We start from the raw sequence: 25,553 nt of genomic DNA, 5'->3' as shown, positions 1-25,553 counted from the left end.
GATACACATAGTTTATTTGAAAACCATCTCAAAAACCTGTAGAGTACAGTAAATTGTGTTACTGTTTTAACTGGTATTATCTAAACTGCCTCTAGGAGAATCACAAGTCCAGGCATAGGATGAACCCCTTTGTCTGAAAACTGTTACAGAAGCAACAGGATATAGTATTTCCAACAAATGGATGCCTCGCCCACCGGCCTCATGGTGGAACCAATTGGCCCCGTCCTAAATCTTCAATCACGGTCCACATTCTATCCCTACATATTTCTTCCTCATCTTTTCTATAAATCTTTAATCTCCACTGCCAGCCCCCCCTCCCCCCACAAATCCTGGCCACAAATAGAAACTATGCACCTGTGTCTGGAGAAAAATTAAAAGGAGGAAGTGGTATGCAATTCATGAAACATCAGGAATATGAGGGATACCCCCTCTAGCCTAAGAAGCCTTTTCGTAGGAGAAAGAGCTGCTTACACTGGAGGAAGGCTTCCACTTTTCCTCACTGGGGCCGTTTGCAATGAGCTTCCAAAGTGCCCAAAGCGACTGGTGGCATTTAAACAGTGCGGTGTCTGGCTGTAGATGGAAACAGAGCCCTATCCCCTGGGTAGTCCAGAGGAGCCACCCACTTCCTTTCAGAGACTGCTTGTTGAACTATGAGGTCAGGAGGCAATAAATAGGCAGACTATACAGAGAGAGTCCTCCCTAGTTAGTCCCTGGTCCACTCCATGCTACTGAGAAGCAGGTCAGTATTTGGATGGGAGGCCTCCAAGGAATACCGTGGTCACTATGGGGAGGCAGCCATTGGCAAACCACCTCTTGCCTTGAAAACCCTCTGGGGCTGCCATCACTCGACGGCAACTTGATTGAGAAAATTTCCCCCCTAAAGATTCACAATTAAATTAAGCCATGTTGCTCACATTTTAAATTAATTTAACTCAAGGAATTTGTACACACATCTGGTTTACTTCAGACGCCACTATTTACATTTTTTTCCGAAACTTTCTGTTTTGATGACATGCTTACGTGTCACACTTGTTTGGCCCCCACTAAAATGGAGTCAACCCCAGGAGATTCTGGATTGCAGACCTGGGTAAAGCCAATCATAATTCACTGATTCAGATAAAATACAATGGAATAAAGGAATACAAGAATAAAGTTTGCATTGAACTCTGAATTCAGATAATGCATTTCTGTATCCAGGAAGATACCCATGTCTGAGATCCGAAACTATAGTATACCAAGTACACTGAATACTTTTTAAAAATTGATGTATAAACATATATAATCAAAATTATTTTCTGCAGAGTTCTTCCTTAATAATTTCTGACTGGGTGGGAGGAGGTCTTCATTCCAGCATTGTCTTTTAGCTGCTGTCCCTCAATACCCTCCCATTCTATGCTTGACTTAATTGCAACCAGGGTGTTAAAGAGTTTGAAAAGCCTTCCCCTAGTTGTCTTTTTAGTTTGTTCATAATTAGGAAAACAAGCTGAGTTTTGTGAGTTAGGGTGGGGCAAACACAAAATGGCCGTTCAACCATCTTCTGCAGCACAGAACTCTGCTCAGTTCCCTGAAATGGTCCTTGCAAAAAAAAGCAAAGCAAAACGCCCCTCAGCATTTTGGAACTGGTATGTTGAAAAATGATCCATCAGTTGGCCAGCTTCCTCAGTATGATCTCCAGGATGGCTCCAAGGTAAGAAATCACCTTGGCCAACACCTGCAGCCTTGATGTGGGATTAAGGAACATGGAAGTCTTTTTTAAAAATATTAAGTCCCTCAAGGGGAGTTTTTTGATCACTTTATTCAGTCAGTGACACAGATCCATGCTGCCTTTTATCACAGTTGTTTCAATCCAGGGTGGTGTAATATCCAAAGATGTTCCAAGGCTAATCCACACTGCACTCAGAGGGATAAAATTTCTAGGCTATCCAAGATCATTTTGTAATTAAAGTTTCACAACAGTCTTTGGCTTAAGCTGTCTTTGAGAAAAACCTGGACATTCTAGAAAGGTCACTGTGCAAGGTGACCCAGTGTCTTCATCCTCCATCTTCATGCTGAATCTGTAATGTAGTTCAAGGACATACTTCAAAGACAGAAAAACTGGTTGTACTTTTAGGTTCTATAGTCAGTTCCAAGCTCATTCTGTTTCAGTGAGAGGCAGGAGATACATCTTCAGTCCATTCCATGCTTCAAGCATGTGAGTTCCCACTTGGTGCAATCTCATGCATCGTGGGCAAGCACTTGCTATTCTATTGAAAGGTTGCACTTTGACAAACAATTCATAGTCCCTGAGCAATGCTTTCCACTGGGAATTGGAAGAGAAACAGCAGTGAATATCAGAAATCATTTTGACAGGTACAGGCAGATTGCATTGTTGGTCAACATTTCTGCTGAGTAACAGGAAGAGCTAGTATCAAAAGAACCACTTTACCCATACAGTCTGCATTGTCCAGAGATGACAAACATATTCTCACACAGCATACTTCGCTGTATCTTTCAAATTATTCATATCCAGACCACCCAAATGCAGAATGGAATCATTTGGCAGATCTGGACAACTTTGGCAATCTTGGCAGCAGAGTCCAAATCATCTGCACCAGACAGGTGGCTTTTGTAGCAAAGCAACTTACTGCAACCATTTCTGGGCAGAATTTCTTGATGAACTTAGGAAGTAGCTTTGAGCACCAAGATGGGCTGATAGGGGAATTCTGCATCTCTTACCTTTCCTCTGCTATCAAGCCAGGTGTGTGGCTAGTGATATTTCCTACCTACCTAACATCATGGTGGCCCCCCAAGCTCACTTTGATGTCTCATCCACAGATGCTGCAAAGAGCAAACATCGGTCCCCAGTGGCTATCCATGATCGATAGAAACACTTCATACCAGCTATATGTATCTCTGTTACTCCATCAATATGATATTTTCCTTGATCAGATTTACTGGTCTTTTCCAGAGCTGGAGCTACTTGCCTTGTGTTTGCCCTGGCCTCCAGCCAGTGGAGCTCTGTCTTCCCATGCCTCCAGCTCTGATTTTAGTCTTCTCTTCATCAGATTCAACTTCATTGCAAATATTCTCATGATTGGCTTCACTTGAGGTCTCAACATCTGTAGTAGACACTGCTGCAGTTTAGACTTGGATCTCAGTGATGAAGAAATCACAGAAAGGGGAGCTATGAAAAGTGCTAGTGGTGGGTTGTGACTGTGATGGGTCTATAGGCCACAAATATTATCAGCTCACCACATCAATCTATAATGCAGGGGTCTCATGAGCTACCAGTAGCTTACTAATTACTGCAAAGTAGCTCATGCAGCCTCAGGAAAATAATGCAGAGCGATTTGCCCCCTCACCTCCACAAGCTTCTGTTTCATAGAAAGTTTCTCCATGCTGCTCAATTTCTAGTAACCGTCTTAGACCATGTTCTCTTTCTAGGACAAAACAGAACTGGGTAATATGCCAGGGGAAGGAGGGAGTAGCAGCTCTCATTTAAAAAGGCTAGGGGCCCCATGTATAATGGCTGTCCCTGTTCTGAGGAAAAGAATCCTGCATATATCAACAAGCCAGCTAGTGAAACAGATGTACTGATGCTGTTCTTATCAAAGCTGTACCCTCTCCTGTCTCCTCTCTTGCTCCAGGTGGTCCTTTCCTTTTATCATTGCAGCAACACTAGCTCATTTCAGCTATGAATCTATGGAACCCTGGGGGGGGAACAATTTATATACAGTCATGAACCATGGATCTTCACACCATTGGTCAGTTTCAGTTTAATTTCTGTGGAAGAACAATTGCATAATTTTCTCTTTGGGGGTCACCACAACATGAGGAACTGTATTAAAGGGTTGCAGCATTAGGAAGGTTGTATAGGTACCTAGTCACCCCTAGCTTACTCAGAGGAACAAAAAGCAGCCAACCCAAAGGGTACGGGTCTGCTAGAACTTATAAGAATGGCTGAGTATTTGGGAATTCTGGAGGGATGTATGTGTGACAAGGGCCTGGAAGGAAAATAGCCCTCTCAATATTCCAAGACCCAAAGCAGGTCATCTTATTAAGTAAGCAGAGTTAATTAGACCAGCTCAGAATCTGATTGAATACTTCTCCACAAAGGCAGAATTCCCAGCACTCTCACAAGCAAACCCATATTTGAACATCTCTCATTTTGGAGACAGAAACACTAGTTCCTTAAAGAGCAGAGTGTCTGCAGGAATTGGGTCCTGTTAACTGGCCAGAATAAAAATAAGAATTATTGTCCAGAAGAGAATGGATGCTCTTGCCTGCTTCTCTTTAGTGTATGCTGCCTCATCAAGCACTCCTCTACAAAGCACTGTGTTTCATCACCATTCCCTCACCCAGGTCTGGATTTCATGCAGCAGGTCTGTCAATATCATGAGCCCCCCTCTGAATCCTTTCTAGGCACTGATTGCTTCCTTTCCTGTCTGTAGCTCCTGGTTCTCTGATTCAAGCACAAATAGTGATATTTAAAACAAAAGCACCTCTGGACAGTCCCATGAGTAAGGAAAGGCAACCAGGGAGCCGGAAACCAACATCAGCCTTGTGCCTTGCCTGCAAAAGCTCATGCCACATTGTGACAGCCATAAGATAGGCAATAGTTCTTAACTAAACCCTGTTGTCCTTGGTTGGTGGGCAGGAATTCAATTGACAACCTTTTTTCCAGCATGGCATCTTGGTGTTGGTTAAAAGGGAGGCTGCAGCTCAATGAGATACCATCTTCTTTGCATGCAGGTCTCAGATTTATACCCTGGCACAGCAGGTGATGTGAAAGACCTCTGTCTGAAACCCATATACAGGTGCTGTCAGTCAGGACAGGCAATACCTTGAGGGATCAACAACCTGACTCAGTTTAAGGCAGCTTCATGTGTTCAAGGTTACATCTGATGAATTCTTCTCTGATAAAGACAATATTTATTTATTTAGATTTCTATACTGTCCTTCCATACGGCTCTGGTCAGTTTACATTAAAGGTTGCAGAGTGGTTACATAGAATATTATAACAATGCAATAAATAACAATCATAACATAATACTTGTGCTCGAACCACAGGTTTCTTCTAGTAATCTCCAAGCCAGCTTAGTGTAGTGGTTAAGAACGGCAGCTTCTATGAGCCAAGTTTGATTCCCTGCTCCCCCAAATGCAGCCAGCTAGGTGACTTTGGGCTGGTCACAGCACTGTTCTGACGAAGCTGTAATATGAGGGCTCTCTCAACCTCACCTGCCTTACAGAGTATCTGTTGTGGGGAGAGGAAAGGGAAGATGATTGTAAGCCACTGAGACTCCTTGTAGAGAAATGCGGCATATAAGAACCAACTGTTCTTCGATTGTGATTTTGAAGATTATTTAGAAGATATCCATCAAAAAGCCCATAGGTACAAATGCTTAGCTGAAAAAAGTCTCACTGAGTTTCACAGAGCTGATATTAGTAAGAGTGCCTAAGAAAGGATTACAGCATGTTTCACACGTCTATGCTTAATAAAAGATAAGCCATGCATGATCAAAGCCATAGGTCCATCATTCTGCTAACCCAGGGATTCCTAACCAGAAGTCTGTGAACCCCTGGGGGTCTTCAGGAACTCCAGAGGGGGTCCATGGCCTATCCCCTCCTGCCTAACTGGATTTGGCCTCAAGCTAGGGAACTGGCTGCCTCCAGCTGGAGGGCTTGGGGGTAGGCCACGGGTGTAAAAATCAAAGAGGTGGTGAGTCAGTTGTGGCATGGTATGGGGGTGAGTGGGCTCTCTTCTCACCCAACATGAGCCAAAGCCACCGCAGTAGTAGTAAAGGTGGGGGGTGGGAGTGAAAGGGTGCCGATGGTCATGCCACTTCCGAGGCGTGGCAGGGAGGCATGGCCAGCTGACATCCCTTCTGGGGGTCCTCAAAGCCTGAAAAAAATTGTTCAGAGGCTCCTCCACAGTCAAAAGGTTGAAACTGCATACCCAGATACTGACAGCAGGCAGGCAGTGTTCAAAGCTTTCCTTCAGTGTTGCCCTTCAGAAACCAACATTCAGTAGTATATTGCCTCTAAACATTGGATGGTCCATTTAGCATTGGGATGCCAGACACTACCAGGGGATTCTCTTGGTTCTACACATCTCCAGGCTACAGAGATCAGTTCCCCTGGAGAAAACCGAGGCTTTGGAGGGTGGCCCCTATCACACTGAACCCCACTGAGGTCCCTGTCCTCCCCTAGCTCTACCTCAAAATCTCCAGGAGTTTCCCAACCGGGATCTGGCAACCTTACACGCACACCGGGGGGGGGGGGGGGCAGGCAACCCTAATTCCAGGACAGAGGGTACTTTGTAGCAGCAAAATAAAACAGGGGTCCAGTGACAAGCCTGGATTATTTTTTACTAACAAGTATTGCTGGAGCTATTCCCCATAAATGTGTCTCTGAACGCCGTTGGACCAAGTACCCATCACTCCTTATGACACACACAAACCCTCAAATCCCTGGCAATATAAGCAGCAATTACCCCTTTAGGGCTGGGGAGATTTGCAAAAAGTGAGGATGGACGAACGGCCGGAGAGGACACTGCCTAGATGGGAGGAATCCTTTCTGGAAGCTCAACTGAGGAAGAACGGCGAAGACGGAGCAAACGAGCGCCTCGCCTCGCCTGCTTGGCCTTGTCGCGAGCGGGAAGGCGCAGGTCCCCACCCCAGCGAGCTCGGCCGAAGCCTGAAAGAGGCAGCTGCTCCGCCACGCCCTACACAACTCCGAGGGTTTCTTAAGGGCGCTGCATGGCCGGCCCCTGACAGGCAGTTTTTACACCTCGCCCGGTGAGCAGAAGGGCGGCCTCCAGGACGGCTCCACGCCGCCACCGCCTCGCTGCACCGGAGGCTTCAGGTTCCCTCGACCAGGGCGGCAAAGCGAGCGGGAGACGCCAGGAAGGCCAGGAAGTCGGAGAGCGGCGGGAGGCCCTGGCGGCCGCAGGGAGGCGCAGCATCAGCAGGGAGGTCCGTCTCCCTCCGCCCCCTGCAAAATATCGGAGGAAATAGTCCCCCCGCCGCTTCCTCCCCTTGCCGAGGCAAGCCGGTTGCGGCCGCAGCGCCTTCCCGCCACTTGTGCAAACCAGCCGGAGAGAAGCGGCTTCTACGACGAGACCGCTTCCTCCGGACTCAGCCGCAGCACACCCAGGGCACGCCAAGGTTTAGGCCGGGAAGGGCAATGGTAGCCTTGAACATGCGTAGAGGGCCAGGGCCCCCTTCGCCCGAAGCTGTGCATGCTGGGAAGCAGGGCGAAAAGATTTCCTTACCTTGCTCCGCCAGCCCCACCTTCGTGAAATTATAATAGGGCTATTAAAAGAAGGGGGGAGGTGAATCTCCCCGCCCTTCAGCCGGGACTTTTTCGCGCACTTAAACGGGAAAGCCCTTGTGGGTCCTGCAGAGCGGGAGGCAGCTGCGGAGTAGGTCGGGCGGTCTCTTCTGTGCTGCCCACAGAGCAGCCTAGTTTGCAGTCGCGGTTGTCAGAAGCACCCAAAACAGGTTTGAGGCCCCACTGGGTATGTTAGCCTGAATATAAGCTCCAGCGGCCTCTATGTTTTTCAAGCTGTGCTTGCTTCCCAGAGCGCCTAGCACTAGTTTACTATTGGCCAACCCAATAATCTTTTGAGTCTTCCTTTATAATTTATCACATGCAGCATAGAATGATACACAGTATGTAGCCAGTTAGGTACAATGGTTATGCGGTCAGATTGTGCAATCCCCTGAAATACTAAGATTAAATCAGTGGTTCTCAAACTGGGAGTCGGACCCCGGGGGCCTATGCTTGGCTGCCAGCCGCTCCAGCAGCACGTCCAGTGCAGTGCAGTCCCCTGCCAGGCGGTCTGGGTGGTGGCACAGTTCAGCGGGACATGAGGCAGAACTGAACTGAGAAACCCTGAGAAAAGCAATCATGAACAATGGATCTTCACGCCATTGGCCAGTTTCGGTTTAATTTCTGTGAAAGAACACTTGCATAATTTTATGGTTGGCGGTCACCACAACATGAGGAACTGTATTAAAAGGTTATGGCAATTTGAAGGTTGAGAACCACTGATCTGAATTTTCAATCCAATCCAGCTTGAGTGAAATTCTAGTTTGCCTCCTGGTGGTGCACCCAGGAGAACACTGAATAACTGGACATTTTGGGTGCCATGTAATCGTAGGACATCCTGCCTACATTACACACACAGACTCACTCAGTCTTTTGGCTTCTTCAGTTTGAGCCCCTCACATGATACACCTGAAGCTGCCTTATACTGAATCAGATGATTTGTCCACCAATGTCAGTATCATCTGCTCAGACTGGCGGCTGCTGTCCAGAGTCTTGGGTCTTTTATATCACCTACTGCCTCATTCTTTTTAAACAGGAGATGCTGTTACAAAATAGCCTCTGTCCTGGAATTAGGGTTGCCCCTTACAGATGATCTTCCCCAAAGGTTTGAAACAGATCTCAAAAAGCATTGGGGGCAATAAAACCCCAAGGGTTTTACTCCCTTGTTGATGCAGGGCTTGCAGCTACCATCCTCCTAAACAAAGCAAGAAAAGTTATAAAGCACTTCAGTGTATTTCCTCTTATTCCACCAACCTGTTGTAAATTGTTCAGTAATACTGAGTAGTTGATTGTGCTGAAAGCTGACAAAAGATCGAAGGAGGCAAAGTCATACTGTCAATTTTTAAACAGGGCTTTGCCTGTTATGTTTAAGGGCTAGTTCTGATGCCACAGATTTTTGATGGACGCTAGCCCTCTTTTGTCTAGCCCAAAAAGTTGATCTATAGTAAATGTTTCCTGTCTTTCATAATCTTCAGGACCTCCTAATGTTTTAGCTCAATAGTAGCAACCACATAGCAATGTATTATAAGCCTGTTATTTATCTTGCTATTAAAGATTAAGATTGTATCCTTTTGTATACTGTCTCAAGCATAATTTCTTTGTGCTCCTTCAGACTCATAACTCAGGCCCCCACTGCAGCCATGACAGAAACATTTCAAAAAATAAACTCTAAGTGCCAGCAATGAACAATGCCATCATGGTGGGGCTGCGGTCTGAGCTGGACACCCAACCCATGGAAAGTGTCCGTGTTTTTCCTTTGTACTTGAGCCATGTGCACGGTGGGGTTTTCAGCACCCTTTGTCAATGGGAGTGGAAAGCAGCCATTATGCTCTTTTAATGCAACCAACACTTTCCAAGCGTGATCTTTTGATGTAACACCTGGCCTAGTTGAGGTCTATATGTCCCAAATAATTTTGTTTCTCTCCAGTGACTGGTCTCTAGTTACTAGTAGTGGATCGCGAATACGTTTTTCCCCCAAGGGGGGAATCTAGGCTGCTGGTTGTGAATCAAGGCATGACAAACGGTGGGTTTGAAGAAGGCAAGGAATGAAATAAGAGCGGGGATACAGCAGCCTCAGCGGCTGGTGCATTGGCACTCCGACCCTTTTAAAGCGGAGGGAGCCGAGCGGCTGCGTGGGCCGCGCGCAGGCACTATATAGGGCTGGCGGAGGCGGTCGCCGCTCCTCTCCTGCCTGTGCCGCGATCTCTTGCCGCAAGGACCGGGCCGTGCTCCAGGCCAATCTCCCGCTTTCGATCAAAGTGAGTCGGGCCCGTCCTGGGCTTTTGGGGGGGGGGGCAGGCAGGAGGGGAGGCGCCCCAGCCTTTCTCCCCGCGGCCATGTGCCCCGCGTGGGCGTGGGGGGGGGGGCGCGCGGGGGAGCCCCCAGGCTTGGTGTGCGGCGTCGGGGCTCGGGCCCCTTCGGATTCCGGCCTAGTGGGGCCTAGAGCTTGTGCGCCGCACACGTGCCCGAGTCCCCCGTCGATCCTCAGCGCCCGCGAGCGAGGGTGCGCCGAGAGGCGGTCGGTCGCCGCCTTCATTTTGCTCGCCGACATCTTTGCTTCCTCCTCCTCCTCGTGCGTCGCGGGGCCTGGCGCGGGATTCCCTTCCGCTGGCTTTGTGCTCGCGACGGATCCGGGCGCCGGGGCGCGTGTTGTGCAAGCGACTCGCTCATGAACAATGAGCCTGCCTCCGAGGGCCAGAGTGTCGACATCCTCGTGGGAAAGAGACTTTCTTTAATCTGGAAAGGAGCGGCTGCAACGCACTGGCTTTTAGTTCGGAACTACCCAGACGATTTTCTAAATATTTAAAGCTTTGCTTTGGCATCGTGCAAAAGTGCGCCGCCAGTTCTTGTGGGCATTTCCTTTTAAAGCATGACTCACTTTGCAGTCAGTATTGCTCTTTTTCGTGATAGCTTTAAAATACTATTAGCATCACAAAACGAACGTCCTGCTCCGATGACTTAACATGCGGCAGCCCTGATTTGCTGTATCCTTATGATAAAACCCAGAAGCTCAGATTTGCCCAGTGACACCTTGTGAGTTCAGGTGTCCAGCGGGCAGGCTGAAGTTCAGACCTCCAGCGTTATCAGAGCACAGTCTGCAGCACAGTCACGTACTGCAATGGCTTGTACTACTCAGACTGCAGGAAACATCCATTGCATTTTATTCCCTCCCTCCATGCAAACTTTTAGCAAATAAAAAATGCATACATGAAGGAGAAGGTCTGCATCCTAACTAATCACATAGTGAGTTAATTTTCCATGTACAGGATATTATGAAGGGTTAGGAGCTTTGAAAAATGTAAACTCTCACCTGTACATTGAAATAGTGCAGTCCAGCCTTGTGCCAGCCCTGTCACACTTTGCCATCTCAGTACTCCTTCATTCTGCTTCATGTCTACACCAGCGACAGTCTGTAACAAATTGCACTAGTGACTGAGCCATGAATGGGAGGGACTTGACACTGATCTTTATAGCAGGTTTGGTATCACCCATTTACCTTATTGGTTGTTCTAAAGATATTAGGAAGCCCACAGTTCATTTTGCCCCCCCCCCCCATGCAGGTGAGAGTGCTGTGGGCACTCTTAAGCCCCATCATTGTTTCCTGATTGTTCCTACACAGAGGATATGCTCTGTTCTAGTGTCAAGTTTGGCGTAGATTTATTTGGATTATCCACATGGTTTATTTTGAAATTAGTAATTGTTGTATTGTTATAAGTGTCATAATGCCAACTATTGCCTTGTAAGAGCATCCTTACACCCCTCCAGGAGCTGTTTGCATAAGAGTCTGGTGTCTGTACCATGCCTAGATTTTCCCACAAAGTGAACTGGGAAATGTCTGTTTAGAATGGCCTATGTGCAAAGTGTTGATACTGTTGTATCAGTCCAGAGAAGCTAGGAAGGTATTAACATCTTGAATTGTCTTCTAGATGCCTGAAGAAATCCAGCATGGCGAAGAGGACGTGGAGACCTTTGCCTTCCAGGCAGAGATTGCTCAGCTCATGTCCCTGATAATCAACACATTCTACTCCAACAAGGAAATCTTTATGCGGGAGATAATTTCCAATGCTTCTGATGTGAGTGGGAGGGGGGAGGTCTGGGGACGGGCGGGGGGATATGCCTACAGTAAGCTTCCTAGCAGAATAGCAATTACCTGGCAAAACTAGCTAATGCTAGTAATAACAGGGTTTGAACCCAATTTTCCGTCCTCCACTGAGACGTTCAGTGCTTAAGGAAGTTCTCCATCATGTTGAGACTCAACAAGGAAATCTGTTGTGCTGATGGGGGCTTGTCTGTCACTAGGCACTTCAGTCAGACAAGACGAGAACTCCATTTCTGACTGCATTAGGCCTGATGCCTCCAGGATGCCCACCATGAAGGCAATCCTTTTCCCAACATCTGGTGTTCAAAGGTATACTGCCTCTGAACTGGAAGCTTCGGTTTGTGACTAATAGCTGTTGATAGAAGTATCTCCTGTGGCTTTATTTAATCCCTTTTAAAAGCCATTTGAAGTTTTTATCACAAATTTTGGAAAGCAAGAGGCACAAGAAAAGCATGCAATGTGTAAAGAACATCATTTTGTTTGGCTGTAGTTTTATTTCTAATAAATATCGGTGGGTGATCCTGAGCTCTAGAGTGGAAAAATGTCTCCTGCTCTAAGATGCGGTTTCTTTTGGAACAACTTTGCCATTGTGTCTTTATGGGCTGCTTTTGTTGCCTCAAGAACCTTTCTGAAGAAACAGTAATAATACACTGCCCTGACTGGAAATGAAAGTTGAGAAGAGAACCCTTCACTTACCTGTCTTTTCTGTCCTCTAGGCACTGGACAAGATCCGCTATGAGAGTCTGACAGACCCATCAAAGCTGGAAAGTGGCAAGGAGCTGAAGATCGATATCATCCCCAACCCCCATGACCGCACCCTCACTCTGGTGGACACTGGCATTGGAATGACAAAGGCAGATCTTGTCAACAACCTGGGCACCATTGCTAAGTCTGGCACTAAAGCCTTCATGGAGGCCCTGCAGGTGGGCATTGAGCACCCAGAGCCCTGGGATTCTCCTCTGAGCTACAGGGGGTTATATTAAGCAGAACACCTCCCAGTATGAGACCCCTTGTTGTAATCAGAGGCAGAAATATGACAGCCTTGTGAATGCTCCTCAGCAACAGATGGGCTGCTTTGGTAATTCTGAGATGCAGCTGTTCATGCCACTGGCAGGAAGTGACGGGGTCAGGGGCATGAGTATCTAGGGAGACAGGAAAACTAAAGCATAAAAGAAAATGTCAGAGGTTGGCATTTCAGGCAAAGTGATACAGAGAAGGCAATGGGCATAGAAATACAGACCTGAGGAAAGAATGGCTGCAAGAGGCAGGGAATGGAAACAGAAGGCAGAGATGTAAAAATGTCCGATGTTGGTTTAGTGGCATAGCAAACCAATCTCCAAGACATGCCATAATTTCATGCTCTTGTTGCCTGTAGGTCTTTCCCATCTAGCCAGTAGATTTTAATCACATCTTTCCTCCAGGAAGCTCAGGGTGGTATCTGTGGTTTGCTCTCTCTTCCCCTTTTTATCCCCACGACAATCCTGTGAGGAAGGTTAGGCTGGGAAAGAGTGAATGGCCAAAGGGCACCCAGTAAGTTTAATGGCCAGGTAGGGATTTGAAGCTGAGTGTCCTAGGCACTGCTGACACATTGGCCAATGCGCGGGCTCTTTCTCAGTATAGTGCACTGGGACCCCAAGTGGCAGATAGAGTGGTTTCTATAAGCATTGTGCTTTTTTAAAAAAACCCTCACTGGATTCTGTGAAACATAGGACCATCCTGGAAATTATGCTGAGCCCCCATTCCACAATTCTGTGAGCCAGGCCTTGTCCATTAATTTGGAAGTGTCCCTTCCTAGTCTTCAGGGAGGAGCCATGTTGGCCTCTGGTAGAAGAGCTAGATTAGAGTCCAGCTCCACCTTACAGAACAACACATTTTCATGGAATAAACTTTCAAGAGTTAGTTATGTGACAAACAGATTTGATTCTCAAACGCTCATACATCTTGTTGATCTCTAAGACGCTGCCTGACTTAGATCTAGCTCTTCATAGTCTTAAGGACTGAGAATCTGTTTTGTTAGGGGTTGGGTTGAGGGATTAGTATGCTGAATTCTGAATCCAGTATGTATTTACATGCTTTTGCAGTTTTGTCACAAAAGTGACAATTTTCGACAAAATTGACATGTATATTATTGGATTTCTGTTCCTGTGTGTTGCCTTAATTCATTCATTCATTTAGCGTGCTACTCTAGAGGATTGTGGAGGGTTACAATATAAAATCCCCATAAAACATATAAAACCCCATTTAGTCCCATGACAAAAAAACAACCTGAAACAAGAATGGCAGTGTAACTTCCCCACCCCCATTTCCTGAAGCCACCCACCCCCCTGGCAGGGTACAGTAGATGTCACCACATAGCCTGCGGAGGGGCCTCATCGTACCTAGCCCTAACCTCAGCCAAAGACCTGGTGGAAGAGCTCTTGTCTTACAGGCCCTACAGGATGCGGATAAGCTTAGGGCCAGGGGCCTCTGGTAGGTTAGCACCCTCAGAGCAGAGAGCCCTGCAGTGGGCATAAGGAGACAGGCAGTCCCTCAGATAGGCAGGGCCCAAACCACAGATGGCCTTAAAGGTCAGCACCAACATCTTAAACCTGATCCGGGCCAGTACTGACAACCAATGCAGCTGCCTCAGCACAGGCGTACCAGTGAGGACCCTAACAGCTGCGCTCTGCACCAGCTGGAATTTCCGGGTCAGGGATAAGGGTAGGCCCACATAGAGCGATTTACAGAAGGCCAATCTGGAGGTGACTGTTGCATGGATTACTGTGGCTAGATCCTTCCTTCTAACTTCTTCCAAGGCCTTTCTTTGCTAGTAGAACATCTTTTCCTGGCCATTCAGAAATCTTTGATGCTTGCACTCCAGTGGTAATACAGGAGAGGCTGCTTGTCCTCCTTCCCACACGTCTCACCTCTTCTTTTCCTTCTACAGGCTGGTGCAGACATCTCCATGATTGGGCAGTTTGGAGTTGGCTTTTACTCTGCTTATCTTGTGGCTGAGAAGGTTGTAGTCATCACCAAGCACAATGACGATGAACAATATGCTTGGGAGTCCTCCGCAGGGGGCTCTTTCACCGTTAGAGCTGATCATGGTATGTGATGCCTCCAGTACCATCTGCTGTCATCCACAGTCCAAGGGGGGTACTGTTGAGGGCTTCCTGGCTCAACAACACCCAGCCATTCCAGATGCGTCTGTTCAAAGTAGTAGTCTTAAGTGGGGTTAATGTTTTAAAAAGTTGAAACATGACTAATAAAATTTAATACATGGTGGTCATTAGTAGTAGGTAAGACTGGCATAGCTAGATGGAACTACCAAAGTTTAATACCTGTAGTAATCCCCATTTCAACCTGTAACTTTTGTTGAGGGAATAACCAGTGATAGGCAGCCACCTCCTCTCCATTCCTGGAAGCTTTTCCAAGAAGTGCTCAAATGGCACAGAGTTTGAGGTGGCAAGGATTGCGGTGTCAACATATACCCCCCCCTCAGTCCCTGTGCTCCATCAGTGACACTTTGTTGGAATTCTCTGTCTTTGCATTGTCTGGGAATGCTGACATAACAAGACATTGTTAGCTCCAGTTGGCTTAATATAAAGGTTCATCTGAGTTGAAAGCTTCTGTTAGCCATAGTAAGCAGTTACTGGGCAGTCGTCACTCTCTGCAGCCTGGCATGAAGAGGTGCTGTGTAAACAGCCAGCTGGTGTGGAAGGCTGAAAGTCAAGCTCTGACTTGTGTTGATGAATTTGGGCCCAGTGGATCTATCACTCAGCTAGCAATCCTGGCCTTATTGAGAGTCCATAGCCAGCGCTAGGCAGCGTCTGCAGTTGGCATAACTACTTTCTCTTGCTCTGCATTGTAGGTGAGCCCATTGGCCGTGGCACCAAAGTGATCTTGTACCTGAAGGAGGATCAGACGGAGTACCTGGAGGAACGCCGTATTAAGGAAGTGGTCAAGAAGCACTCCCAGTTCATTGGCTACCCCATCACCCTCTATGTATGTATGCAAGAGGAGGTGTTCCAGTTCAGCACAACTTTCATTCTTACAGCTCCCTCTTTGGAAACCTTGCGATAATCGTTTCAGAGTCTGGTAGAGCCCAGACTATATGATTTCTGAGGATTGAGGGCTTTTCACTCATATTTTCTCTTCAAGTATTGACAAATCATCATTTGCACATACATCTTTTAAGTTTTTTTAAAAAATGTCATGGAATGCCAAATTTTTGAATCTGAAATGTTAGATTTCCAGTGTCTGGCAGAGACCTGTCTTTTCTGCCATCCACAGATGTGTTACTAACGCTTAATCTTTTACACTGTTGGCTACTAAGATACCCAGGCTGCTTTTTCAAGAAAGTCATTCTTATTTACTTAATTTATATTATCTGCCGCCCTACCCAGTGAGCTGGCCCAAGGTGGTGTACATTACATCTCCACATCAGTCGTTGAAACACAAAATCAGAATAAGTAAATTTAAAATTGAATGGCTGTTTGATTTGCCATCTGATATCAATGGAATTACAGTATCAGCAACCTCGGTATGCCTCCTGTTGGTCAGGAACTAGAGGGGGTCTGGGGCATCTTTCTGATAGGGAAGGTCTGGTAGATGTTCCCACAGAATGCCATGAGAAATCAGTTTAACAAGTGGGAGACTCATTTGAGCCCTGAGTTTTTTTGTTTTTTGTGTCATCAAATCACAGCTGACTTGACTGTAGGGCAAACCTTTCAGAGACCGAGTGCCCAAACTGCAGCCCCAGACAAAGTGCCAACACAGCAGTTTAACCTGAACACTGCCCTTCTTTTGTTCCCTCCCTCTTTTTCTCCTGTGACTCTATCCTCCTTATTTTGCCCCTTTGTTTTTGGGATGTTTATTTTTAGGTTTTGTCCCACCCCCTTTTTTTCCTGCACCTTTCTCTTCCCTCCCTTCTTCACCTTCACTCCGTTGAGGGGAGGTGATGAGGCCGTACGTGCGTGCATGCGTGTGTGCATGTGGGCAGTGGAGTGTGCCATCTCCGGCAGGGTCTGGCCTGGCCTTCCTCTCCCCAGGGTCCATTCTGTGCAGTCTTCCTGCTCCCACTGACGCTTGCAGACGCCAGCCCAGCTGAGCGGCCCGGCCAGCCAATCACTTCCTGGGCCAGGGAACACATGGGAAGAGTTCTCCCTGTCCTCTGGCACCGGGAAGCCCGACCTCATGCAGGCTGACTCAGTGAACTCTGCTGGGGCAATGGCACATGTGCCCACAGAGAGGGCTCTGAGTGCCACCTCTGGCACATGTGCCATGAGTTCTCTACTGCTACTGTAGAGTTTTCAAGGCAAGAGATATTCAGAGGTGGTTTGCCATTGCCTGCCTCTGCATCATGCCACTGTTACTCCTTGGAAGTCTCCCATCCAAATATTAGCCAGGGCTGGCTGTGAGACTGGACTATCCAAAGTAGCAATAAAAATTAAGGCATCTCTTAGGGATCTGTTGGGCTGTTCAATCAGCTTCCACTGAGGTTTTGGATGATACTGTGTTCCTGCATCATGTGCATTCAGGTGACCCCCTCTGCCCCCCCCCCCCCCAAAGAGGCTACCTGGGTGTTCCAGCATGAGTCACTGCTCTTGATTTTTCTTTTTTCAGTCCAAAGGCACATCCAGGAAGTGACTCATGCTGAAACAAATCCCGGGTTTCCCTAAGGGTGAACAATTATTATCTTGGACATTCTAAAGTGTTCTAGGTGTAAAAGTATACATTGCATTCTTAACTGATGGAAAAGACATGTCTTTTCTGCCAGAAATTTGAGGAAATGCTGTGCTGTGGTGTGACCCACAGCATCTGTGTGTCCTGTGGGAGGCCCCACACCTCAAGGCATGGCAATCTTGCCAGCGTTCCATAAGGCAGAGAGCAGTAGCCAAATCTTAGATTGTAAGGGAGTTTTTGTCACTGCAAACTTACTTAGAACCAAGAGTAGAATTGCCATATTGTCTGAAGGGGGGTACACATGGGACTGGGCAAGAGAGCAGAATATGGTTCAAAACTAGAGGTATACAAAAATGTATTTTTTGCATTTGGGTATACTGATGCTGAAAAATAGTGGCATTTTCCTGGATCCCAATACTGGTTGGTAGTTGTGTAAATCTGGCTTTCTCAGCCACAGTTTTGTGGATCCCTGTGGTTTCTTTGATGGCCCTGGAAAGGTTTCCTGAATGGGTGAGAATTCATTTTGTATATATTTTTTTAAAATGTGTTAAACAGTTATCAGGTGATATGACCATATATGGTCATGTCAATCTCCCCCACTTCTCAAAATGGCCAGTGATGGGGCTTGAGGGGGTGTGTAGGGTGGGGGGGTTCCAGATAGGCATGTACACAGCTATGCTTGCCAACCATATTCTGCATGATGGTGCCCCTTCTGGGATTTCTCAAAGCTTGAAGAATGTTTCAGGGGTTTCTCAATGGTAAAGAAGTTGAGAAAGGCTGCAGTAAATATTCTGGAATGCCAATTTCTTTTGGCTCCATTCTAGCCTATGGGGATTATTGACTACTAGATATTAAGCCCGCTGTGGCCAAAATACAGCGGGCCCTAGCCTGATGGGTGGGTGGAGGGATGGGGCGAAGGAAGGAGGAAAAGGAGAAAGAGAGACAGAAAGACAGAAAGAAAGGGAGGAAGATAGAGACAGAAGAAGAGGGGGAGAAACAGGTAGCCAGAAAGAGGCAGATGGAAGAGAGGGAGGAAGGGAGAAAGGGAAAAAACAAAGGGAATGCTGGGAGGAAGGGAAGGATAAAGGGAATGCTGGGAGGAAGGGAGGAACAGAGTAAGGTAGGTGGCCTTTGGGACCTTCTGTTGGGCCCAGGGACAGGCTCGGCTGCCCCAGGGGCTGGCAGAAGGCTCCGGATGGGGGAGGTGGCTTCTGCAGCCTACTGCCGGACCCAAGGGCAGGCGAGCCTGCCCCATGGCCCGGCAGAAGGCTCCGTGGGCGAGGGGAAGCCGGCCGGAGGACTTACCGCTCGGGAAGGCTTCTTCCTCTGAGCGGCGACTCTGCGGCCGGGCCAGGCAAGGCTGGGCCAACCAGCCAATGGGGAGCCGTGCTTTGCGCGGGTCCCCATTGGCTGCTTGGCCCCCGAGTGGCACTCAGAGGGTCCAATCAGGAGCCGCTTCACGGCTCATGATTGGGCCCTCCAAGTTTTTATCACGGACAGGGCCCACCCTAACTCCTCCCTACTTGCCCTTACTCCTTTATTCCTCCCGCTCCTCTGGAGAGGGGGGGGGAGGTTTAAAGATAATGATCCCCATAGGCTAGAATGGAATATTGAGCCATCAATATCAGGAGGGGCTGTTTTTTTGAGGCAGAGGCACCAAATTTGCCATGGCTGAGGGTCCAATTCAGTAAACCCCTAAAGAAGGTGCCCCCATTCCCTATTTTTTCCAGCCCCTTTACATTTTAAAGGCCTTTTGCAAACTGCAGCAGTGGAGTTCTGGTGGCATTTGGAAGGCTCAGGGTCCCTTTAAATGCTTTATCCAAGTGGAAAGTTCAGTCCAAAGGCGCATTTTAAGGGACATTTTAAGACTCTTTTAAATGCACCAACTGTGGCCCCGAAAAATCCCTGACATTTCTGGGATTATTTAAGCTTGGCCATTTTGGATAGCCAAAAAATAACAAAAAACAATCTGATGAAATTTTTTCTGAGCATTTTTTTTACTCAGGTTAGTTGAATGTACAGCCCAACTCAACCCAGGTGATTCAAGTCCTTGGATCCATCCCTGCTGAGAAACGTTCAGTAACAGGTTTCCCTTCTTGTAGGTGGAGAAGGAGCGTGAGAAGGAGATCAGCGATGATGAGGCAGAGGAGGAGAAAGCTGAGAAGGAGGAGGAGAGCACCCCTAAGGATGAGGAGAAGCCCAAGATTGAGGATGTGGGTTCAGATGAGGAGGAGGAAAGTGGCAAGAACAAGAAGAAGACCAAGAAAATCAAGGAGAAGTACATTGATCAGGAGGAACTGAACAAGACCAAGCCCATCTGGACTCGAAACCCTGATGACATCACCCAGGAAGAGTATGGCGAGTTCTACAAGAGCCTCACCAACGACTGGGAAGACCACTTGGCTGTCAAGGTGAGTTTCAGATCTTGTGTGTGCACCGAAGCTAATTACATGCTTCATGAGTAAATTGTATGGGCAGCTGATGTGTTTCTCTTTGCTTAGCACTACCAGTTTGCTAATCACTAGGTCTAAAGCTGACTGTGTCAAGCTATAAAGAGGCTAGAGTAGAGGAGAAAGGTACTTTGAGAGTGGAAATAATAACAGTTTGGTTTGCTCACTTCTGTGCTGGTATAAATCTTGGTCCCTCTTGATCTGACCACTTCACCCTGTCACATACCTGAAACCTGGGTGGGTGGAGCTCTGTTGCCATTGAAATACTAATGCGAAGAACTACCTATGGAGTTTGGATTGTTTTGCGGCTTTCAGAGATTTTTAAAAGAGTAGAAAGATGTTGGACTATTCGTAAGGTACAAAAATCCCAATATAGACTCTGACGTTTCCTTTTTTAAAAGCTCAGCCATGACTGTTCTTCCAGTCCCTGCAGAAGTCCTTGCTTAGTACTTAGTGATAAAGAAAAGGCTGCCAGCTGCTCACTTTTTCTTCTGCTTGTTTCAAACTTCACAGCACTTCTCTGTGGAAGGACAGCTGGAATTCCGGGCGCTTCTTTTCATCCCCCGCCGGGCGCCATTTGACCTCTTTGAAAACAAGAAGAAAAAGAATAACATCAAGCTCTATGTCCGCCGAGTCTTCATTATGGACAGCTGTGATGAACTCATCCCAGAGTATCTGAGTAAGCATCTTGTCCAAATCCAGTTAGTTGTCCCCCTGCACTCACAGACATGTGCCCGTGTGCACCCCCACCCCCTCACCCTCACGTTCATCATGGAAAAATCAGTCCTGGGTGTTTTCTCTGTCTTTATAATCCAAGTATCCAAACGAACAGAAACACATCTCCAGGTTAGCCTCTGTAAAAAAAGAGTGTTGGAATATGACATCGTATTTTACCAGCATTTAGAGTGACTTTCTGATGTAATGATTTTGTTCATTTTAATGTAGACTTCATCCGGGGTGTTGTGGATTCAGAGGACCTCCCCCTGAACATCTCCCGTGAGATGCTGCAGCAAAGCAAGATTCTCAAAGTGATTCGCAAAAACATTGTCAAGAAATGTCTGGAGCTTTTTGCTGAGCTGGCAGAGGACAAAGAAAACTACAAAAAATTCTACGAGGCCTTCTCCAAAAACCTCAAGGTGAGATCTGCTCAGTCTTGCCCTTTTCAAAATCCTGTCAGTCATTATTTCTCTTCCAAAAATAGTTGATGATTGTGGAAATCTTACACACTGTAGCATTTAACTCAGAAATTTAAAGAATGGTTGAATAAGCCTCGGCCATCTTATTTCCAGGGATGGAGTTTAAGTAATGTCCTTTTGAGGAAGGGTTGTGGGGGTGTAAATCCAAATTCCAGTCCCTTAGTATGGAAGGTTGATGCTTCTATCTAGGATCTTGGGCACAAATTGTGAAATCAAGGTGCAGTGCTTTCTTTCAAAAAAAGGAAGTGAGCCTTTGGGGAGTTGGGTTTTTTCCCTTTATGGTTGCTGTTAATCCTACTGGAGCCCTGGCAGATACCTCTCAAAACTCTTTTGTCCTCAGCTGGGGATTCATGAGGACTCAACTAATAGGAAGCGCCTGTCAGAGCTGTTGCGCTACCACACATCCCACTCTGGCGATGAGATGACCTCCCTCTCAGAGTATGTGTCCCGCATGAAGGACAACCAGAAGAGCATCTACTACATTACAGGTGATTAAGTCTTCCTTGACAGGACCATCAGATCCTGTTGCCTCTTGGAGGACTGTTTGAAGCTGGAAGCTTACAGGTCTTAGTAGGCTGGGTATCTGAAATTTATTCCAGTCACCTTGACAATGGTTGATGCTTGTGTGTTTAGCTGATACAGTGGCTTCCCTAGAAGCTGGTCAACATCCCTCAGCATATAGTCCTCCAGCTTCACCAGCATGGTCCTTGGGTCATTTCCTAGCAGTGATAGAGACAGCAAGCTTGGTGCTTGAAGAGTTCAAAGTGGAAAATAAGCAATTTCAACTGAGTATTGAAAAGGCAGAACTTTAGGGTATTCAGGTATTTGTCTCCATCTTTCTACACCTCTGCCACCCTCTCCCATTCTGAATTTTTGAGTCTCAGTCCTCATTTTTCAAGCTCATGACAAATTTGACTCACTGTTCAGGTCTCCTCTCTAGCTTAATCCACATAAGTTATGTAGATATTGATATTATATATGCATACTAGTAAATGAAGCAAGCATTCTGCAAGCCCAGATCTGTTTCAGACATGCTGTTTCACCCATGTTTTGCATGTTTGTTCCGTGCTGGAATTCTGCCCTCTCTCAAGAAGCAGGAACAGTATTCCAGGTTTTGTCAGTCAGGTACAAAGGTGTCTCATTTTGTAACCCTAATAATCAGTAACCAGTTTACATGAGTGCCAAATTTCAGCAGTCTGGGTGGTCTTGGAAGTACTGTAATAATTTGCAGGCATACTCCTTCCTTGCTCAGTTCCTCTTGAGAGACTTTCAAACACCTCACTTTTCAAACCTTTCCATTAGTGAATACATTCAGCCTCGACCCTTTTAGGGGAACATTTTGAGTCCTGTGTTGCAGGAGAAAGGTATGAATATACCATATTCCATGTTAGTATTAAAATCATGGTAGTTGGAACAGTGATCTGTAGATTAGGTCCTGATCAAAATTCCATCTCCAGTGGAAACAGGGCTGTCATCTTGGCAGGAACAGCCAGAGCCTTCTCAGTGGGTGCCCCCAACACTGGAATTTGCCACTCCCAACATGCATTTCTCCCCTTGTTTACACAGACTTGTTTACACAGACTGCTCCTTCACTGGGTATTCAGTACTGGAGTTAAAAGAATTTTTGTTCCTGACTTCAGTTATGATTTTATCATTCTTCTAACATCATGGCTTGTGTTGTCAGGTTCATTGAAAGCTTTTTAGCTATAGAGACTAATTGTACACTTGTAACAAATTTAAGGGATCTAGCTCATAGAGAAGTACGCACTCTAGCAGTCTGAATGTTCTGTAAACGTGAATCCATTCATCAGGGAGGTCTAGGCATTTTTTATGTTACTTAATGCTTGACATGCTAATCATGGAAGCAGCAAACCCAGGTGACTAGATTGTTTGACTAGATTGCTTCATTATCTTTTTGACTGTTCTGATCCATTTTATTGTAGGGTGTGATTTTTATTATGCTTTATTATGAGCAGTCTTGAGCAGGTTCAGCATACAGGTTTTCTAAATGAACAAAATGCTACCTCTTTATGGCACAGGTGAGAGCAAAGAGCAGGTGGCCAATTCTGCCTTTGTAGAACGAGTGAGGAAACGTGGGTTTGAGGTGGTCTACATGACAGAGCCCATTGATGAGTACAGTGTCCAGCAACTTAAAGAATTTGATGGGAAGACCCTGGTATCTGTCACCAAGGAAGGACTGGAACTGCCAGAGGATGAGGACGAGAAGAAGAAGATGGAGGAGAGCAAGGCCAAGTTTGAGAACCTTTGCAAACTCATGAAGGAAATTTTAGAGAAGAAGGTTGAGAAGGTAAGCCACTTATGATTATTTTTCCTGATGTTGCCTTCAGTGTCTTTGGTGGTAGAAAGTGCTATCAGGTCACAGCCAACATATGGTGACCCCCCATGCTTATTATTTTATATCAAGAGAAGTGGCTGGCCATTGCCTGCCTCTGCATGGCAACTCTGGACTTCGCTTGGTGGTCTCTCATCTGAGTACCAGCCAGGACTGCTCCTGCTTAGCTTCTGAGGCTTGACAAGATCAAGCTAGCCTGGGCCATCAAGTTCAAGACATGTACCTATATAGAATAATAGAGTTGGAAGGGACCTCCTGGGTCATCTAGTCCAACCCCCTTCACTATGCAGGACACTCACAACCCTCTCGCTCATCCACTGTAACCTGCCACCCTCTTGAGCCTTCACAGAATCAGCCTCTCCGTCAGATGGCTATCTAGCCTCTGTTTTAAAATTTGCAAAGATGGAGAACCCACCACCTCCCCAGGAAGCCTGTTCTACTGAGAAACCGCTCTAACTGTCAGGAACTTCTTCTGGATATTTAGACAGAATTGCTTTTGAATTAATTTCATCCCATTGGTTCTGGCTTTACCATATACTGTCAGGGCCCCACATGCTTGTTTTTAAAAACAAACCCCCTCTATGATGTTTCTCTAGGTAACCGTTTCAAACCGGCTGGTCTCTTCCCCCTGCTGTATTGTCACCAGCACCTATGGCTGGACAGCCAACATGGAACGTATTATGAAGGCCCAGGCTTTGCGCGACAACTCCACCATGGGCTACATGATGGCCAAGAAGCATTTGGAGATCAACCCTGACCATCCCATTGTGGAGACCCTGCGGCAGAAGGCCGAGGCAGACAAGAATGACAAGGCTGTCAAGGACCTGGTGGTGCTTCTCTTTGAGACGGCTCTGCTCTCCTCTGGCTTCTCCCTGGAGGATCCACAGACTCACTCCAACCGTATTTATAGGATGATCAAGCTGGGGTTGGGTGAGTTTCAGGGCATGACCTTGCTTTCTTCTTCGTTAAAGAGACAGCATCCTGCTAATTAAGAGCTTTCCAGGCATTGTGGTTAGTCCTGATCTGTTCAGTCTGTGAGCAGGTCCACTGCTAGGTGTATAGAGCCAGCTGTCCTACTTAATGTACACTTACTAGACTAACCAACAGGTGGAGCCCCATCCTTGGAGAAAACACAAGTCATCTTTGGCATTGTGACTTCACAGCTGAGTAGGGGAGCACAGCTACAAAAAAGCAATTTAAGATGCTAGAGCAGGGGTAGCCAAACTGTGGCCTATGGACTACAATTACAATGAGCCACTGCCAAGTGGCCATGCTGGAAGGAGCTCATGGTAATCATAGTCCATGGATAACTGGAGAGCCTCAGTTGCTTCCATCTCCATCAGCAGAGGCAGAAGCCTGTCTTTGAAGCTCACTCTGAAGGCAGGGCTCTACCATCCTGTCCGATGCCAGTCTTCTGATGCCCAGGAGTATCTGGAGGGGGTCCTAGCCCATCTCATCAGCAGGCAAAGTTCTGAAAAGCAGCTGTCAGGTTCAAAGAGTGAGCTAGGAAGTCTCATCCAAAGTGGTCTCAAACAGTAACTCAGTTCGCTTAGACCATCTACTGTTCCATTTTAACACTCCTTACAGTTAAGGGATCTTACTAACCTGTGGTAGGGCCTGCTAAGCTTCCAGTAGGATTCAACATGAAGCCCTTCAGAGTATTGCCTGTCATTTCAAAAAATGGAAGATCTGTCCTTGTGCTGCCCTCTGCAGGAACATTTTGTTAGGCCAGAAGCTTACCTTTTCTTTAACCACAGTTTCTAATTCGAACTATGCCTTGGTTCAATCCTCCTCCCAACCTCTAGGTATTGACGAAGACGAAGTGGCTGCTGAGGAGCCTAGCGCTGCTGTCTCTGAAGAGATCCCTCCACTAGAAGGAGATGAAGATGCGTCCCGCATGGAGGAAGTGGATTAAAGGGAATGCCGCTCTCCTTCCTGTCCTGCCCCGTCCTCCCCCTGCACCGCCTCCTTGCTCAGGGGGCCTGGCTCTTGTAATGCTGATGGCACTCCTCAATGCGGTTTCTTCTTACTTCCTTTATCATCAGTAGCCAGTGTGGCAAAGGGACCTCATCGGTCATCGGGCCTGTCTTTCTGCTTGTTCAGAAACAGGGGAAGAAAGGGGCTGGCACACTGGCTCTGGGTTTTTCCACCATGGTGGGCTTATCCTTTTTTTGCTGGCCCCTAGTTGTCCATCTCTCCCTCCCCCTTTCCTGAGATGAACAGAGTCAATGTCCTTCCCAGTCACAGAGCAGTGAGTTGGCTCCTTGCATCTAGCCCCTCACTGCTGTCCTTTGTATTCAGAGAGCAGGGACTTGTAATCTTGTTGGCTGTTTGTATTTGGTTTTTGTTTGACTGGAATTAAAATAACAGAGAATGTGGTTTACAATGAAGTGATACCTTGGTGGTTTGTTTAAGCAGCAGTGTGTCCTTATAATGAGTGTGAGAGCTAGTTTGGTGTAGTGGTTAGGAGTGTGGACTTC

At 46.9% G+C, this 25,553-nt stretch overlaps 1 protein-coding gene and 1 long non-coding RNA gene across 3 annotated transcripts; one reads left to right on the top strand and one right to left on the bottom strand.

Moving 5' to 3' along the window:
* Positions 1-704: 704 nt before the first annotated feature.
* Positions 705-3,744, bottom strand: LOC143839896 (uncharacterized). 2 transcript variants are annotated; one of them, XR_013231929.1, is made up of 3 exons: positions 3,342-3,744; positions 2,964-3,098; positions 705-2,299 (listed from the first exon to the last, which is right to left on the bottom strand). It is a non-coding gene; the product is annotated as an uncharacterized LOC143839896 (long non-coding RNA). The 2 variants fall into 2 exon arrangements; XR_013231930.1 differs by having other exon boundaries at positions 705-2,054.
* Positions 3,745-9,394: 5,650 nt separating this feature from the next.
* HSP90AB1 (heat shock protein 90 alpha family class B member 1) lies at positions 9,395-25,459 on the top strand. The gene is made up of 12 exons (XM_077342333.1): positions 9,395-9,569; positions 11,238-11,384; positions 12,127-12,333; positions 14,337-14,496; positions 15,261-15,394; positions 19,177-19,485; positions 20,038-20,203; positions 20,470-20,660; positions 21,061-21,208; positions 22,760-23,028; positions 23,670-24,003; positions 24,879-25,459. Exons 2-12 carry the CDS (start codon positions 11,238-11,240, stop codon positions 24,986-24,988), a joined length of 2,175 nt encoding a protein of 724 aa, XP_077198448.1. The 5' UTR covers positions 9,395-9,569; the 3' UTR covers positions 24,989-25,459.
* Positions 25,460-25,553: the final 94 nt, after the last annotated feature.

The sequence above is a fragment of the Paroedura picta genome, chromosome 1 (assembly GCF_049243985.1).
Source record: "Paroedura picta isolate Pp20150507F chromosome 1, Ppicta_v3.0, whole genome shotgun sequence".
In the NCBI taxonomy this organism is placed as follows: Eukaryota; Metazoa; Chordata; class Lepidosauria; order Squamata; family Gekkonidae; genus Paroedura; species Paroedura picta.
The sequence above is the reverse complement of the archived record's forward strand: the minus strand, read 5'-3'. Positions and strand labels throughout refer to the sequence as shown.